Here is a 17,500-nt window from a genome sequence, read left to right on the forward strand (position 1 = left end):
TCTATCATTTGAATCGGCTGTGACTACTGACAAAGCTGGAATCAATGCAATGCTGATTTTGTCTAACACTGGTATACCAGGTAGACTGTTCGAAATAATAAAAGTCGATCTGTCTAACTTCAAATCGAGTTGTTTTTTTATGACAACATGGTTATCTTCCGTAGCAGCCTTAACGACGAGATTTTTGTCAGTTTCTATATGTCCATCATCATTTACTGAAAGTTGAGCTTGAGCTTGATAGGTAAAATCATCATCAGAGTGATAGTCAATGGTGTATTCGATTCTGTCACCATTGTCGTCAAGAAGATGTGTACCATCTAAATTTTTTACATACAATGTCATATACTGTTGCATTATATAATTCAATTAATCAGTAATGTTTTGTAATGTACAATGTAAACATAAGATCTTACGCCATCCCATCGTCATCATCAAAATTTATTCGTATGTTTGTTATGTTTTCAAAATATCGATTGATATTGACAGTAAGTATTTTGCTTGTTGAAAAATCTATGTCATAAAATACACTAGCGTCTCCATAAAAAGTTATATCGTGATTCGACTCTGATGGATAATTTTTTTTAGCATAAATTTTTATTTTATCAATATAAATTTTAGTAAATGTTAGAGGTACTGTTCTAGAAATATTGAAATCACAACCCAGTGATGATTCTGAAGTGGTTCCATAGGCGTAAGACGGTAATATCTTATCAAATAACCCTACAATTTTATTACCATTCATATTGATTGGTACATGCATTTGAAATTGATCATTTACAACTTCATAAGCCAATTCATAATCATAAATTGTGAAATCAAGGTTGTTTTTCGATTCGCCTTTTATACCATAAATAAGGACATACAAGGGTAAAAGAGTTGGGCTTCTATTGTCATAAGTGGATTGAACAGTTACATATAACCGTCTTTCGATAGTTGGTGAAGAACCATCTGGTGATAAGTTCATGATAAAGCGATAATATTTATAATCTGTGTTGGTTTTGACTGTAGTGGTTCTATCGGTGTTCATGTTTCTTTTTTCAAAAGTAACCTGAAATGAATTAAACTCCACATCAAAACCAGTTTTTTGGAAATATATTTCTAAACACACAGTATATTTATCGCTATAATTGTCACGTATCAGTTTGAATAGATTGAAATCGAATCGTCCTTTGAACAGACTGGAACCATCTGTTGCCTTTTGAACCTTGAATGAAAATGCTTTTTTGTTGTTTTTATGTGGTGAGTCATTATAGTCGATTAAATTGGCATCCTGTATTCCATAATCTTCTGTAAATTCCCCATCATCCATAGCATATTTCAGCACATTTTTTCTGTTTGTGTGAGTAGTTATGTGACTCTTCACTATTTCGTCGTCTACATATTTCTTATTTTTTTCTATTTGTTCGTCTGTATATTTATTGTTTTCGGTACTTATAGTCGAAAAAGCGTCATTTACTTGCTTCAAAGTTATGGCATCTTGATTATGTGTGGCGTTTCCGAGATTTATTATTCGTTGATTGTTCATGTCAAGAACAGAAGTCATTACACCGCTTCCATCCAATTTCAATGTTTTTCCAACCTCGGAATCGACATAAGCTTTGTTTGTCACATCTCTAGCACCGGTTGGTTGTCCGCAATTTATTATTTTATTCAAAGACATATCCAAATTTCCAGTCATTTTAGAGGATCCGTCTAAACGAAGTGAATCTAAAAATAATCGATCAACGTAACCTTTTCCAGTGGCATCATTTACACCCGTCGGATCAGCAAGATTGATGATCTTGTTGTTGTTTATATTCAAATTTCCAGTCATTGCTTGCGTACCATCTCGCAACACAACCTGATTTGTATTGGGTTTGGTTGATAAACCAGTTTGTAATTGGTGTTTTGTAACAGCGTCAGAATTGCCAGTGCCTTCAGCAAGATTGCTGATTTTATTATTTCCAAAGTCAAAATTGCCAGTTACGGAAATACTTCCATCTTTTTTCAAATAATTAGCCAGCTCCGTTTTATCAGCTTTAAAATTAAAAGAGCTGTCAACGTAAAATTTATTAGAAGCATCTGAATGTAGTATTGGATCTTTTACTCCTTGGATTCTTTGATTTTTCATGTCAATCGGATTTTGGGCTTCTATCTTTCCATCATTTGTATTCAAATCAAAATAAAAGTTATGCAAATGCGCACTACTGACAGCGTCACTCTGACCATGTCTAGCAGGAGCGATATTTTCAACCCGTCTGTTATCCATATTGAGGGCTCCAGTCATTGCATTGCTTCCGTCCAATTTTAATGTCTTAGAAACTTCCGAATCAACATAGGTCCGTGTACCTTCCGTCCATTTAATTTTCATCAAAATAGAAAATTGAAAATTAGGAATGACAAATTTCGATTTTCAATTTTTGATATTCAGAAAAACAGAAATCATGGGTGAATTCTTAATTCTCCTTTGTTTTGGCCTTTCACATTAACATGATTAAGCGACAAGGCTCTATCTTGGTATAGGTTTCCTTTGCTTCAGATTTAATGAAAATAGAAATACCGGACAAGATTTGCTAAAATGTCTTAAAGAAACGAACATGCAAAAACCAGTTGCAAAACTGAAACTCAATTTTTGATTTCCGCAAATACGAAAAACGGGACGAAATATGTGTGAGGGGAGGGGACGGCAATACCGGAAGTGGAAAAACCAAGATGGCGGCAAGACGGTCGACGATGCATGCATAGCGTGGAGAAAATGTAGGTGAAAAACTGCAGCGACGTTTCTGCACAACCTTCCACATTATTGTTTATACATTTTTTGTTTGCGTCTTTTGGCCTGATTTCACAGGAGCCTTGCTGTATTAAAAAAATTAGACCAAAATATTGTTAAGGTGAGCGGGAGGCAAGTGTTTACAAAAATTTGGTTTTATCAAAGGAGTTGATAATGTAAATTGGCCACCGTACAGAGATTCTAAAAGCTTCGATTCGCTCTGACGAAGGGCTAACGCTCGAAACGTCAGCTTTTAGAATCTCTGTACGGTGGCCAATTTACATTACCAACTCCGTTGATAAAACCAAATTTTTGTATACTACTTCCCCACCGACGCAGCACCACAGTTTCTTTAGAAACTACCCCTTCAGGCAAGTGTTTACTTCGCAGTTTGTGCCTTCTCGCAGTAATCCTAGTGAACCAAGCGAAACTTCTGCTAACGATGATTTACGCGGTGAGGTCGGCAGAGAGAGGAGTGCCAGCAGTAAGTTTACAACCCTATTGATTGGGGACTCCATGGTCAAGGATATTCACGGTAAGAAATTAGCGAAAGCAGTAGGGCACCGAGTGGTGGTAAAGTCATTTTCTGGAGCCACAACGAAAGCCATGAGAGATTACTTAAAGCCTAATTTAGAGCTCCAGCCTGATGAAGTGGTGCTACATGTAGGTACAAACGATCTGAAGGCTAAAAACGGCAAAACATCTAAAGAAGTTGCAGAGGCTATTGTTGATCTCGCTAAACAGATAGAGGGGTCTTCCGAAGCTCAAGTCATAGTCTCAGGACTTGTAACACGAAAGGACAAGCTTAATGATAAAGTCTCAGAGGTGAACAAGCACTTGACGAAGTTTTGTCGTCAGAATGATTGGAGATTTATTGAACACAATAATATAAACGAAAAGGGGTTAAACCGTGGAGGTCTACACCTGAATTTTGCAGGTAACAAGCGTATTTTTAAGAATTTTTATCATGGTCTAGCTCATTGAACTTTTACTATGCCTTCCATTAATGCCGTGCCGTTGGAAGGCAACAGTCAGGAGTCATCGAGAAGTCCGACTCAAAATCCTATTGATCGTTCTCGAGTATTGCCCTCCAAACGCGGTTTTAAGCTGGCCTCGCTGAATATAAATAAATTGACCACTCATCTTGATGAACTCAAGATCTTTCTCGTAAGTAACGATATAGATGTTCTCGCAATTAACGAGACTAAACTAAATGAATACATCACCGATAATGAGGTCAGTATCTCTGGTTATGATATAGTTAGACGTGATAGAACTACATATGGAGGTGGGGGCGTTTGCTTTTATGTAAAAAAGTCAATTAACTTTTCGGTGCGCAACGATCTTTGCATGGACAGTCTTGAGAACCTTTGTATTGAAATACGCAAACCTCGCTCTAAATCATTTATTGTTGCTACGTGGTATAGACCACCTAATTCGCTTGTTGGTATATTTTCACCTTTTGAAGAGTTGATTGGGAAATTGGATTCCCTTAATACTGAATTCTACCTTTTAGGGGATCTAAATTGCAATATGGCCGCATCCCAGTTTGACAGCGATACACGCAAATTATTAACTATCACGGATGTTTATGGTCTTCAACAACTCATAACAGAACCAACAAGAATAACCGAAACTTCTGCAACATTGATTGATTTAATTTTTACTAACTGTCCTGACAAGGTGTTATGCTCAGGTGTGCGTCATATTGGCATTAGCGATCACAGCATGGTCTATGTCTATCGAAAATTAGCCATTAATGGACAGAGTAAGGGTCACACTAATATAACCTATAGGAATTTTCGAAGTTTTGACCGTGATAAATTTCGTAGCGATGTTGCATCTCAAGATTGGGATCACATAAACAATTCTTCCAATCCAAATGATATGTGGAATGAATGGAAGGAATCCTTTTTGGCTATTGTTAACAAGCACGCTCCATTGAGAACCACTCGTGTTCGCGCGCGGGGTTCCCCATGGATTACTTCTGAGCTTAAAAAACAGATGCACGATCGAGATATTTTGAAACTCAGAGCAATTAGATCAAAAAATGCTAATGATTGGGTTCACTTTAAAAGACAGCGGAACAAAGTCAATAGTGCGACTAGGCTAGCGAAGCAAGTTTATTATCAAAATATGCTAAACGAGCACAAGGGTGATTCCCGCAAAACCTGGCAGATCATCAATGAGCTGTCTTCCCGAAATTTCGTGGAAACGTCTGTGCAACAACTGAATGTAAATGAGAAATCAGTAACAGCTCCAGCAGAAATAGCGCACGAATTTAATCGTTATTTTGCTACCATTGGCCCGAAACTTGCTAGTGATATTCCTTCTTCAGATGGCAACAGCTATCTGAATTATCTCACTAGCACGGATAAGGAGTTTCAGTTCCGCCCAACCTCCACAAATGAAGTATTTTCACTGCTGAATAAACTGAAAAAATCAAAGGCAGTCGGCCTTGACAAAATTTCTTCTCGACTTATTCGTGAATGTGCGGATCTTATTTGCAAACCGCTGTGCTATATTTTCAATCAGTCATTAAATGTAGGTGTGTTCCCAGACGACTGGAAGTGTGCACGGGTCACTCCACTATTCAAACAAGGGGAACGTGATGACCTAAACAATTACCGCCCAATTTCCGTTATCCCGGTTATAGCCAAAGTGTTCGAAAGAATAGTTTATAACCAATTATATGCGTACCTAACAAAGCATAACGTAATATGTAAATGCCAATCTGGTTTTCGCTCTATTCATTCCACCGTTACGGCTTTACTTGGGGCTACGGATACTTGGGCTTACAACATTGACCGAGGAAAAATAAACGCTGTTGTTTTCCTAGACCTAAAAAAAGCTTTTGATACGGTTAATCACGAGATCCTTTTATCTAAATTAAATAATTACGGCATACATGGCATTTCTTACAACTGGTTTAAGTCCTATTTGGACAACCGCACTCAAAAGTGTTCCATTAATGGATCACTTTCTAAAACTTGCTCACTAAGTTGCGGCGTCCCTCAAGGGACTATTTTGGGTCCATTGTTGTTTTTGCTATATATCAATGATCTGCCAAATTGTCTAACGAATTGTATGCCATGGATGTACGCAGATGACACCCACCTAACATATGCGGGTGACAATACAGGCGACATAGAATCAAGACTTAACCATGATCTAGAAAATGTTAAAAAGTGGTTGATAGCAAACAAACTTACCCTGAACATGACAAAAACCGAATTTATGCTGATTGGATCAAGGCAGAGGTTGTATGCTCTCACAAATCCTCCAATTCCCGAGATTAATGGTGCTCCTATCACTCAAGTTTCTGTTGCTAAATCCCTGGGTGTGCTTATTGATAATAATCTTAACTGGAGTAGCCATGTCGATAAACTGACAAAGAAAGTAGCTTCTGGAATTGGAGCCCTCAAACGTATAAGGCATCTCGTTCCTCAGACGACATTGCGCTCTATTTCTCACGCTTTACTTCAACCGCACTTTGACTACTGCAATGTCGTCTGGGGAAACTGTGGTATCACGTTACATGACAAATTACAAAAACTGCAAAATAGAGCAGCCAGAGTTTTGACCTTCTCTAATTTTGATGCAAATGCTAGCGAGCTATTCAAAATTTTAGGCTGGAAAAATCTAGTTAGCCAGCAACAAATTGCGCTGGCCACAATGGTCTATAAGTGTCTTCAGGGGCTAGCACCGGAATATCTATGTTCTAAATTTACAAACCGCGAATCTGTTTATAGTTTAAGAGACTCTGAAAGAAAGCTTAATGTTCCGTTTCCGCGGACAAATTATTATAGAAACAGCTTCAGCTATAGAGGTGCTACTGTCTGGAATAGCTTACCCCTCAAAGCGAGACAAGCAGAGTCTCTTGGGCTTTTCAAAAATCTGATTAAAGACATATTTTAGTATAAAGCACGGCATTCATGGAAAGCAGCTTTAGAATTAATATAGTATTATAGTAATTGTATTTTATTGTAATCATTTTAAAATTTTACCTTTTGTAATTTAGATTTTAGCATTGTTTGTAATCTTAGCTGATGATTTTACCGTGCATAAATAATAAAATATCATATCATATCATATCACAATGAATTTGCCTGAACTAATTGCACTGCATCCCCTGGTTCATTTGTGTCGTGGGATAGTAAAATTCTTCTTGAAGACCTGGCTGAAACATCTCATAACGACCGTGCTGTGTGGACTCGCACATATCATTCGGCCAACACATTGATTATTATTTCTGCTCCCAAGCATTACTGTTTCGACTTGTTCTTCCTGTTCAGCATAAAGAAATGACTGAATGCTTTTGATGGAACGGGCTGGCGAAATTGTCCTCGGTCACCCCTTCCTGTTTCATTAATTAGACGAAATAACAAAATCTGACACTTTCAATGAATTTTATTTTCTTTAAAACAGGAACTACAATGCTTGATACCATTCTCACTAAGCCATTCTGATGCATTTCGTGTGAGCTGTTGTAAGTCGGGCCCCGGTTGTTCAAAAGGTGTATAGCGTTATCTAACGGATAAATCACTATCCATTGGATAGCGCACGGACCAACATACCTCTTAGTAGTTGCATCGTCATTCGTTTGAGGTGAATCTAAATTTCTCAGTTTTTTATTCTGCATATCATAATCGCCATCATCAGTAAGTTTAAAACCAACACCAGGCAATCCTTTTACTATTTCGACAACTTTTTCATGCGAAAATGTGTCTTCAGGTAATTTACCATTTGAGTAACTCATATACAATTGATTTATATTGTTTCATCAAAATTCTTCTTTACTTGTTTCTCAGGTTTGTCAATATATATGAAACTGAAAGGGTCTCTAGTTGCTTTCTCGTATAATTGTTTTGAGACATTGTTTTCACGACATATGAGACTTTTTTCATTAGTACTCGGAAAATCATAAATGGCAAAATGTGAGCAGTTTAATCTAATATCTTTTGGTGTCTTATAGTAGCTTTGACTCAAATATATGGCGCAGCAGTTTTTATGTCTCCCCTGTATAAAATAGTCAACTAATGGTTTTTGGTTTTTATCACATACAAAATCGTCGAATATCACAATTTTTTGATTGTCACCATTGAGATTTTTTACAGGAATTATTTTATCATTGCTTGCTTCAATGATGTCATAACCAGCTTCATCACTAATTGGTTCGAACTCTTTCATGAGATTCCGATACTTTGACTGCTCTAAGTTTTTTGCATAAAGGTATATTTTATCAAAATACAACAGATTGTGAATCATATGCATCAGTGTGTTTGTTTTTCCCGAACCAGAAGGTCCACAAATGAGCATGCGGAAGCATCGATCAGGCATAAAATCATGTAGTTGTGTGAAGTTTGTGACAACATCGTCACCAGTATCATAATTAGGTATCTTCATTTATATTAAATCGTTACATTGTTTCGATAAAATGATGTAGTTAAACATGGTGTTCAACATGGTGTTCAACACAGTGTAAAACGTTATTTTTTATATATGAATTTCCATTTTTATGTAAAGTAATAATATAACAAAAATGAGTTTACTTAAGTGGAAAGAACTCGCAAAGAGTAAATCTGAATTAGGGGATAAGATCAATTATGTCCATAATGCAATTACAAAGCATGATATTGATCAGAAGACCAGTCAACAGGGATTTTCAAAAGTATTCCAACCAATTACAAGTAAATTAGATGATGTTATTGATAGTAATCAGGCTTTAAGGTTGCCAAGGAAAAAACGACCACTGAAGAAAGGAGAAGTTCCTGATTACGGTATTGATATAGCGGATGAAGTTCCAGATATGAATCTTGGTGATCTATTTGAACAACCTGTTTTGCCACAGCAAGAAAAACAACTGGTGCCAAAACCACCAACATATGAAGAATCTTTACAAGATCTTCTGGAAGGAAAAAAAGAGATGTATGTTGATCCTAAGTACTTTCCTGAAGAACCAGAATTACCACCAGAGTATGATGACGACGATGAGATAGATTATGGAATGGATGAAGAAGATATGGAAAATGAGATATTAGGTGATCTTGGTATACCAAATTATGATTCTGTTGAAAAGGTAATAAATCAACAAGAAATGACTGAACGAAAAAACAAAAAATATCTCAATAAGATCGTCAATGCGGCTAAATTTAAAAGAAATCAATTGAAAGCCTACAAAGGAAACGTTACAAAGCAATACAAAAGTGGGAATATAACGGAAGCTGATAGGCAAGAGGAAAACAAAAGAGTGGATCGCGCTATGAAAACTCTAAATGAATACATAAAACATTATCAAAATAAAATGCAAACAATGCAAGGTTCTGGTAGAAAAAAACAAAAAGGTGGTAATGTGATATTTTTCAACAAACCGAAAGAACTCATAAAAAAATTGGATTTAATCATTGGTGAGATATTGGCTGGTAATACAAGCATTGACATGCGAAATATGGGTGTTTCTATATTGGACACATTATTGAAAATGACAACAATTAACAAATCACAATATGGTAAATTATACAAACAATATTTCCAAATTTAATGTAACTTCATTATATAATGGAACGAGAGATAGTTTTATCATCTTACAGTGTGAAAAATAAAGGGGATAATAAACCAGAAGATTTTACAACAAATTTCACCAGACCTGTAACTCTAGACAATAATAAGCAATACGTTATCGGTCTTAACAGAGTCATTAACATGTCATTCACTTGGTTCAATGTCAATGCTGGGTACAAAAATCAATTAATCAAATACAGCTCCGATAATGGTTCAACTTTTAAGGACATTACCTTTCCAGCTGGGGTATGGAATTATACGAACTTTGACAGACATATTAAAAATGTGACGAAAACTGGTGATACGTATCCGATGACTCTTGAATTCAACGAAACAACATTCAGAGTCACGGTTACATTAGCTGCAAAATACCAACTTGATTTAAGAGCAAGTAATTTTAATGACCTGATCGGTTTTGATAAAAAGATATTAGCAAGTGGAACGCATATTGGACCAAGAGTGCCGAATCTCAGTCAAGACACAGACGTACTCAATATTCATTGCGATTTGGTCAACGAAAGTTTAGTTGACGGCGAAGAAACAGACATCATTTATTCATTCTCAACTAGTGTACTAAAACCAAGTTACTCCTTCACCCTCGAACCACAAAGAGTTACATTTAATCCTGTGAACAAAACTACAATTTCATCAATCAGAATCATGATAACAGATGGAAAAAGAAGATTAGTGGATCTAAATGGAGCAGATACGTCTTTTTCACTAATTCTAAAAAGTATCTAATGTAAAAGTATAATGAAACCGTATGAATTTAAGAGGTTTTACCATCCAAAACTTGGTAAATTTGTATTTCAACACAAAGGGTCGGGGCTTATTATCGACAACATTTTCAAACCATTAAAGAGTGTGGCATCATCTGTTTTCAAGAAAATTGCCAAGCCAATGGCGAAGAAGGCATTAGAATCAGGGGTTTCCCATGCAGGTGATAAAATTGGTAAGACGGTGGCAGAAAAGTCAGGAGACCTAATAATGAAAAAATTAGCAAATTTGAGAAAAGGAGCTACAACACAAAGTGCAATTGTTCCATCCTCTCCCATTAAACAGCAAGAAGAAAGCGCTGACATGATACTAAATAGATTGATATCAGGATCTGGAAGAAGGCGTAGATTTTTCAAATAAATAACATGACAGCAAAATTATATAATACAATAGTATAAATGGCTTTTAGAACAAGTGAATTATTGCAAAGAAATGAGTTAGTGCGATTTCAACTTGATGATGTAATCCGAGCCCCAGGTAACGGTCAACATCAAGAAAAGAACGGTTATAGATTCACCATCAACGACCGGAGTTCTTTCTATGATTGGTACAATGCTTATTTCGAGGTTCAATTCCAGTTACAAAAAATAGCAGATGGAGCTGGTTATGCAGCAGCCGATAGAATAACGGTGATAAACGGATCTCATTCATTGATTGCACATATGATGATTAAAAGTGCTGGGAAAATTGTTTATGATACTGACAATCTACATAAGGTCACTTTTGTGAAGAATCTGTTGGAATATTCTGATGATTACTCAAGAAGCGTAGCTAAAAACAGTTTTTGGTATTTAGACACAGATGGTACGACAGCCAATACTAATTCAGGATATGAATCTAGAAAAGTGCTTACACAAGCTACCAACAATGATGGAACGGGAGGAGCAAAAAATGTGAATTTGATCATACCTCTCAATCGTTACAGTTTTTTTGAAGAGTTGCAGGATAAAATGTTGGTTCCTATGCAGTTACAATTCAATTTGAATCTCCAGAACGACAATGAACTCATCAATATGGCAGCAGGAACAGATGCCGGCAGAGTAGTTTTGAACAGATTTCTACTATGGGTTCCAAAATTAACACCAAAAGACAGTATGTACGACAAATTTGTAAGCTCTTTCATGAAAGAACACAAATGGACATATCAGCGTGAACTATATGCAGTGTCAGCACCTGCTAGAGTCAGTGGTTTTTTTCAGATTTCTTCCAGTATTGACAATGTCAAAGCAATTTTTGTTTATCTACAACGGGCTAAAACCAGAGTTGCAACTCAAAATCCATATATACTTGATACCTTCAAACTAAATGCAGCAAACGCAAACAGTTATTTAACAACATGCAGACTCGAATATGGCAATGGTGTTTTCTACCCAGAAACGGAATATGACAGTGAAAGCAAAGTGAGAATTTTCAATGATCTGATGTCTTATGCAATGCGAAAAAATGATTACAACACCGGAACCCAGTTGAATCTTGCCAATTATAACAGCCTGTATCCACTAATCTATTTCGATCTGTCATATCAGGCAGAGAAAGTAACAAGAGACCCTAAACAGTTGATTTTCAGGTACAAACTCAATGCTAATAGTGCAGCAGATTTCAATGTCCATGCAGTTGTATTGTACGAAGAGTCGGTTGTTATTGACAAGGTGGGTAATGAATTGGTGATAGTTTAAGCCCACAACTGAAATAGTAATATGAAATCAAGTAAATGACACATATTTATTTGCAACTGGAATTATATAACATATATTATATGACTGAACTTTATGAAATCAACGTAAGACTTTCAGATAATCAAAAAAAGAATCTGAGTAATGCTTACCATAAAAGGGAAACAATTGTTCTAAGACTGACAAATGATTCTCTTAATGGAAACGACACTCTTTATGTTCCAGCAATGGTGAAAAAACGATTGCAAAAAAATCGACAATTGAACAAAGGAATGGACATTAAGCTTGCTAAGACCAATATCAGAAAACAAGTAGGCGGAAGTCTTTTGAGCACCGTATTGTCACTTGGTATGAGAGCTCTTCCAGCTATTGGTAAAACCCTTGGGTTGAGTGCTCTTGGTGGTTTAGCAGAAGCTGGAGCCAAAAAATTGTTAGGATCGGGTCAAAAAGGCGGTGCTTTACCATTACCCATGATGATACCTTTCAATGCAATCAATCAACTGATGCCATATCTGAATATGTTTACAACCAAACAGCAAAGAGACATAATGAATGCGGCTCAAACAGGATCTGGCGTTAAAATAACACCGACTAAAACACAATCAGGTGGATTTCTAGGAACTCTGTTGGCTAGCATTGGAATACCTTTGGCTTTGAATCTTGTCAAAAACCTAACGGGAAGAGGAGCACCGAGGGTAGGTAGACCACCTTCGTCGAAAAAAGATGGTACAGGAGCACCTAGAATTGGAATGCCCCCTCCATTTTATAGTTATCCGCCATATGTGACTGGTAATGGTAGAAAAAAAAAAACATCCTCAACCAAAAAAGGAAAAGGGTTACTATTGGGAAAAAACAGTCCATTCAATGGCATACCCATTTTGGGGGCAATATTGTGAAACCAAAATTTCACAAAAAAATACCTATGTCCAACCACGATCTAATGAAATGGTGTAAATATTTGAATATACCGATCAATGATGTGCTGTCAAGAGACGAAAATGTTCCACATAACCATAAACAGGCGTTATTCATATACAATCTTGAACCAGCTTATATGAGCGGAAGTCATTGGGTTGCAACATATGTCAAAGACAATGTGATAAATTATTTCGATAGTTTTGGTATGCCCCCATTTCAAGAGATCGTAAATCATGCTAAAAAGAAAAATCTCACTTTGCTACATCAAAACAATCAGATACAAAACATACAAACAACAACTTGTGGGTATTTCTGTTTATACTTTCTGAATGAAATGAATAAGGGTAATTCGTATTATGATTTATTACAAGTATTCGACATAAATGATACAATGAAAAATGAGAGATTTATCGAATATTATTTCAGAAATATCTAACTTATATGTATTATGAAATCATATTGTGTTAAACAAAAGAAAGTGACTGAATGTGTTGAACCTTCAGGTTACAAAACAGCTAAAAATGGTAGACTAATGTTCTTTTGCACTTGTGCTGAATGTGGTATTACAAAGACCAAATTTGTTAAAAAACAGGGAAACTAAACAGCCCGTTGGGAGCGGGCTTACTCAGTGATATTGCTAATACTGGAACAGAATTATTTTTAACTAAAGGAGTACCTTATCTTGGCAAAAAAGCCGTGGAAATGGGTAGATATTATGGTTCCGAATTAATGAGAGATCCAAAATTGCAGAAAAAAGCAATCGATTATGGTTTGAGAAAAATGAATCCTCTACTTCACAAAGTGGGATCAGAAGCTCTCAATCAATTGTCAACAAAAATAAGACCCAAAAAGAAATACACAACCAATAGGAAAGATCTTGATGGCGGTGCTGTTGACATTCACAAAGCTATTGGTAAATTACCGAAACCAAAAGGCGGATGGACATTACCTGGGCATCATTACACCGGACCTTATAATGATTTAGAAAATCAACTGAAGTATGACCCAAAAACTGGTCAAATATTGGAAATATATGATATGCCCACTGGAAAAACTGATGCAATAGCAATGCAACACGATGTTGATTATTCCGTCTGCAAGGATGATAGGAAATGTAAAAACAAAGCAGATAGGAAAATGGTTCAAGCTTTAGACAACGTACCGTATAATGAAAGACAATGGGGGCATTGGTTGGCAAGAAATGTTATCAATACAAAGCAGAAACTAGGTCTTGGAGTTTCAAAAAACGGAAAAAGCCGTCGGGTAACTGGCAAGAAAAATTAGCTGATGAATTACATGCATCCATAAGACGCAACTTTACTCGGCGGCGTGTAATCGTAAATCATATTGACGAAATATGGGCAAGTGATCTAGTTGAAATGCAACAGTTTAGCAAATGGAATAAAGGTTATCGGTATCTTCTTATGGTTATTGATGTTTTCAGCAAATACGGTTGGATTGTCCCATTGAAGGATAAGAAAGGTGAATCTGTCACTGAAGCATTTAAAACAATATTCAAGGAAGGTAGAAGACCACAATATTTATGGGTTGATAAGGGAAAGGAGTTCTATAACAAACACTTGAAGGACTTGTTGGAGAAAAATAAGATACATATGTACTCCACTGAAAATGAAGAGAAATCCTCAGTGGTCGAAAGATGGAATAGAACAATCAAGTCCAAAATGTGGAAGCAGTTCACAGTTCAAGGTAATACAATGTATCTCGATATGCTACCCAAACTAGTAAAACAGTACAACAACACAAAACATTCAAGCACAAAGATGACGCCCGTTGAAGCATCTAACAAGAGGAATGAAGGAACCGTTTACTTCAATCTATATGGTGATACAGAAACATTGAAACAAAAACCTAAATTCAAAACAGGTGACCAGGTTCGAATATCCAAGTATAAACGGAATGTGTTCGATAAAGGATATACTCCAAACTGGACCGAAGAAGTGTTTACAGTTGATAAGATCCAATACACTAATCCAATAACATACAAACTAAAAGATCTCAGAGGTGAAGAGATACAAGGCAGTTTTTATGAACCTGAATTATTAAAAGCAAAGCAGGACATTTTCCGTATTGACAAAGTGATCAGAAGAGACTATAAAAAGAAACAAGCTTTGGTAAAATGGAAGGGATACAGTGATGAATTCAACAGTTGGATACCATTGAAAGACATTGAAAACATATGAATCGTGGTGAAACGCGCATAAATACTTATAAAAAAATAAAAATATATACTTATATTATATGGACAAGTTTGAAAATGAAGAAAAAGTTGGTTTCTATTATGAGAGCGATCAGGATTCCCATCTGTCGGATTCTGACTGGGTACCATCCTCACCGGAAAGTTTTTCATCACAAGAAAGCGAATCGGATTTTAGTTGCCCAAGTTCGCCAGCATCTTTTGCGTCACAAGACAGTGATGAATCTGTGTAAAAGATAATCGAAACATATAGTATATGTTCAGAGGAAGCCAAATAATTGAAACCATGGCTGTAAGAAAAGTGATCACAGAAATGATTTGTGAAATAGTGGTCAGGAACGCAGGTTATATGCATTATGTTCATTCAGAAGCAGTACCATTGTTGATCAAAGCATTGAAAACAGGAGGACCAAAGAAAGAAATCGGGAAAATGTTTCACATCATAGACGTCAAAATGGATTTTTTATTCAGAGAATTTCAAAGATACCGTAAATTTTTGGCACCATTGAAATTGTTGCAAGGATGAAGTGAAAAACTAATATAATCCTATTGTATATGAACCCAAAATCATTATTCAATGCTTTAATGTCCCATGTAATTCGTGAGCCTTCGTTGAAAGTCTTTTTGGAAGATTTGATTTATTCCGATGTGTTGTCTGTCATTCATCCACCCGTTAAATTGAAATTGGTGCATTTCAATAAAAAATTAATGGTCATGGTAACAGATGGAAAAAAAATCTTTGTAATGGATCCCGATGACATAAACGACGACATGTTGCAACAGATAAAACAAGCTTTCAGCAAATACAAACCAAATGAATCTGAAGATGAATCTGAAGATGATTCTGAAGATGATTCTGATTAAAACCATATAAAAGAATAATGTCTCTGTATATAATATGGAAACTTCAAAACGAGGTCCAAAGAAACAATTCACTGACAAAGAGATTCAAGAGAAAAAAAACAAATATGGTCGTGAGACAGAATGGTATTGTGTGATATGCAACAATGGAAAGAATTATGCCATGAGAGGAAAACATCAGCATCTCAAAAGTGAGAAACACAAACTGCATATGAAAATTCATGAATTGGAAAATATATAGTTTGTCAAATTTTTACAGTTAAAATCAATCGTACCAGATTGGTTTCAACTAAAAATCCATAAAGTATTTAAAAGAATGTCGATTGTTATATAAGATAGAGAATGAAAAATAATATCTCAAGTAATATTATGAATCATACCAGTTTAGAAAATCTAAGCAAAAAAGACCTGATAAATCTTATCAAAAAATTAATCACCAAAGACGATACAAAAGTTGGTCCCCGACGGCCAATACCGACACCTCGTAAGAGTGTGCGGCAAATGGTGCGAAATTATGAAGAAAACATAATTCTTCCACCACCAGAGTTCCGAGATGGATATAGACCGGTGCCTGCGCCAAGGACGAAGCGTTTTGCTCCAGTGGCAGCTCCAAGAACCAAAAAACAACCCGTTCCATCACCAAGGACCATAATACAAGAAACGAACAAAGCTTTAAAAGGGTTCACCAAGTCTTATGAAATCAACATAAAAAACAGCAAAGACCCACTTATGCAACTGCAAAATACAAGAAAGGCTGTTGCCATCCATATCGAAAAAATATTAAAATCAATGAAAGGTCTAAAGTTTGTTGAAACACTTAGAGTAACATTTGAAAAGCAAACAGGGCGAGAAGAAAAAATCATCAAAACGGCTTATTTCAACAGTCAACCACAAACAATAACAAATGACACACAAATTGAACTAGCTTTATCTTTGTCAAAACAAGTCATACTAAACAAGATTGCAGTTTGGATTTCAGAGGGATCTGGTTGGACTATTCAATCTGTTGAAAATCATTATATCAATGTGGTAAAATACGAGCCAATGAAAGGATCTTCTTACATCAAATTACCAAATGAACTCAAACACAGTGCAAAAGGATTGATCAACATGAAAAATGAGGATAATGAATGCTTCAGGTGGTGCCACATAAGACATCTTAATCCTCAAGACAAATACCCACAGAGAATCAAAAAATCAGACAAAGCATTCATTGAAAATTTGAATTATTCAGGAATTGAATTTCCAGTGACTACCAAACAGTACAACAAAATAGAAAAGCAAAATGAAATTAACATCAATGTATTTGGTTATGAAAACAAACAAAAATATCCCATTTATGTGTCAAAAGAAAAGTATGAAGATTGTATGAATCTGCTTCTTATAACAGAAAATGAAAACAAGCATTATGTGTTGATCAAAGATTTCAACAAATTCATGTACAATCAAACAAAACACAAGGAAAGGAAGCACTTCTGTATGCATTGCTTACAATGTTTCAGTTCTGAAAGAGTATTAACTGATCATAAAGAAAACTGCATACAAGTAAATGGCACACAAGCTATCAAAATGCCAACAAAAGATGATAACATACTAAAATTCAATAATTTCCATAAACAACTACCAGTACCATTCGTCATTTATGCAGATTTTGAAGCTATAACAGAAAAGATATCCGGTTGCCAACCTAATGATGATAAATCGTACACAGAGGCTTATCAGAGACACACAGACTGTGGTTATGGA

The 17,500-nt window shown here is 35.8% G+C and overlaps 2 protein-coding genes across 2 annotated transcripts in view; both read left to right on the plus strand.

Annotated features, from left to right (window-relative positions):
• The first annotated feature begins 3,368 nt into the window (after window positions 1-3,368).
• LOC138005460 (uncharacterized) lies at window positions 3,369-7,193 on the plus strand. The gene is made up of 2 exons (XM_068851684.1): window positions 3,369-4,782; window positions 7,178-7,193. The coding sequence occupies exons 1-2, from the start codon at window positions 3,743-3,745 to the stop codon at window positions 7,191-7,193; spliced, it is 1,056 nt and encodes a 351-aa protein (XP_068707785.1). The 5' UTR covers window positions 3,369-3,742.
• Window positions 7,194-17,323: 10,130 nt separating this feature from the next.
• LOC138005461 (uncharacterized) overlaps window positions 17,324-17,500 on the plus strand; it is a 2,553-nt gene continuing 2,376 nt past the window's right edge. The window contains exon 1 of the mRNA XM_068851685.1: window positions 17,324-17,500. This exon is cut by the window's right edge and continues 490 nt beyond it. Coding sequence (XP_068707786.1) covers window positions 17,324-17,500 — 177 coding nt within the window.

Source organism: Montipora foliosa, chromosome 6 (assembly GCF_036669935.1).
Source record: "Montipora foliosa isolate CH-2021 chromosome 6, ASM3666993v2, whole genome shotgun sequence".
Classification (NCBI taxonomy): Eukaryota; Metazoa; Cnidaria; class Anthozoa; order Scleractinia; family Acroporidae; genus Montipora; species Montipora foliosa.